The sequence below is a fragment of the Opisthorchis viverrini genome, assembly GCF_000715545.1.
Source record: "Opisthorchis viverrini unplaced genomic scaffold opera_v5_38, whole genome shotgun sequence".
NCBI lineage: Eukaryota > Metazoa > Platyhelminthes > Trematoda > Opisthorchiida > Opisthorchiidae > Opisthorchis > Opisthorchis viverrini.
In genome coordinates, this window is record NW_008751695.1 from 1,721,329 (window position 1) to 1,721,645 (window position 317).

Genomic DNA, 317 nt, shown 5'->3' on the forward strand with positions numbered 1-317 from the left:
TGATGATGATGATGATGATGATGATTTAATCTGTGATAGAACCGTGTGCTTTCTGGAGAGCTGGCGACAGATCCCACCTGGTCGCCACCACAACTCCACCCGGCGCATCATCCGACGCCAGGTGAAACTGAGTGTCCGCGCAGACCGAGAAGCTTGGTGGACCCGAAAGGTCGAAGAAATGGAAGATGCAAAGAATGCTGGAAACGTGCGCAAATTGTTCCAGTTGATTCGTTCGACTGGTCCTCGGAAACCTCTTGTCAGTGAAACAATCAGGGACCAAAATGGCTCCCTGATATGCAGCAAAGCAGAACGTTTGG

The 317-nt window shown here is 50.8% G+C and overlaps 1 protein-coding gene across 1 annotated transcript in view; it reads left to right on the forward strand.

Moving 5' to 3' along the window:
• T265_02938 (hypothetical protein) overlaps window positions 1-317 on the forward strand; it is a gene marked incomplete at both ends in the record, with an annotated part of 10,229 nt that overhangs the window by 8,241 nt on the left and 1,671 nt on the right. Inside the window, one exon of the mRNA XM_009167302.1 lies at window positions 40-311. Within this exon, the coding sequence (XP_009165566.1) occupies window positions 40-311 (272 nt within the window). The remainder of the gene's footprint in view (window positions 1-39; window positions 312-317) is intronic.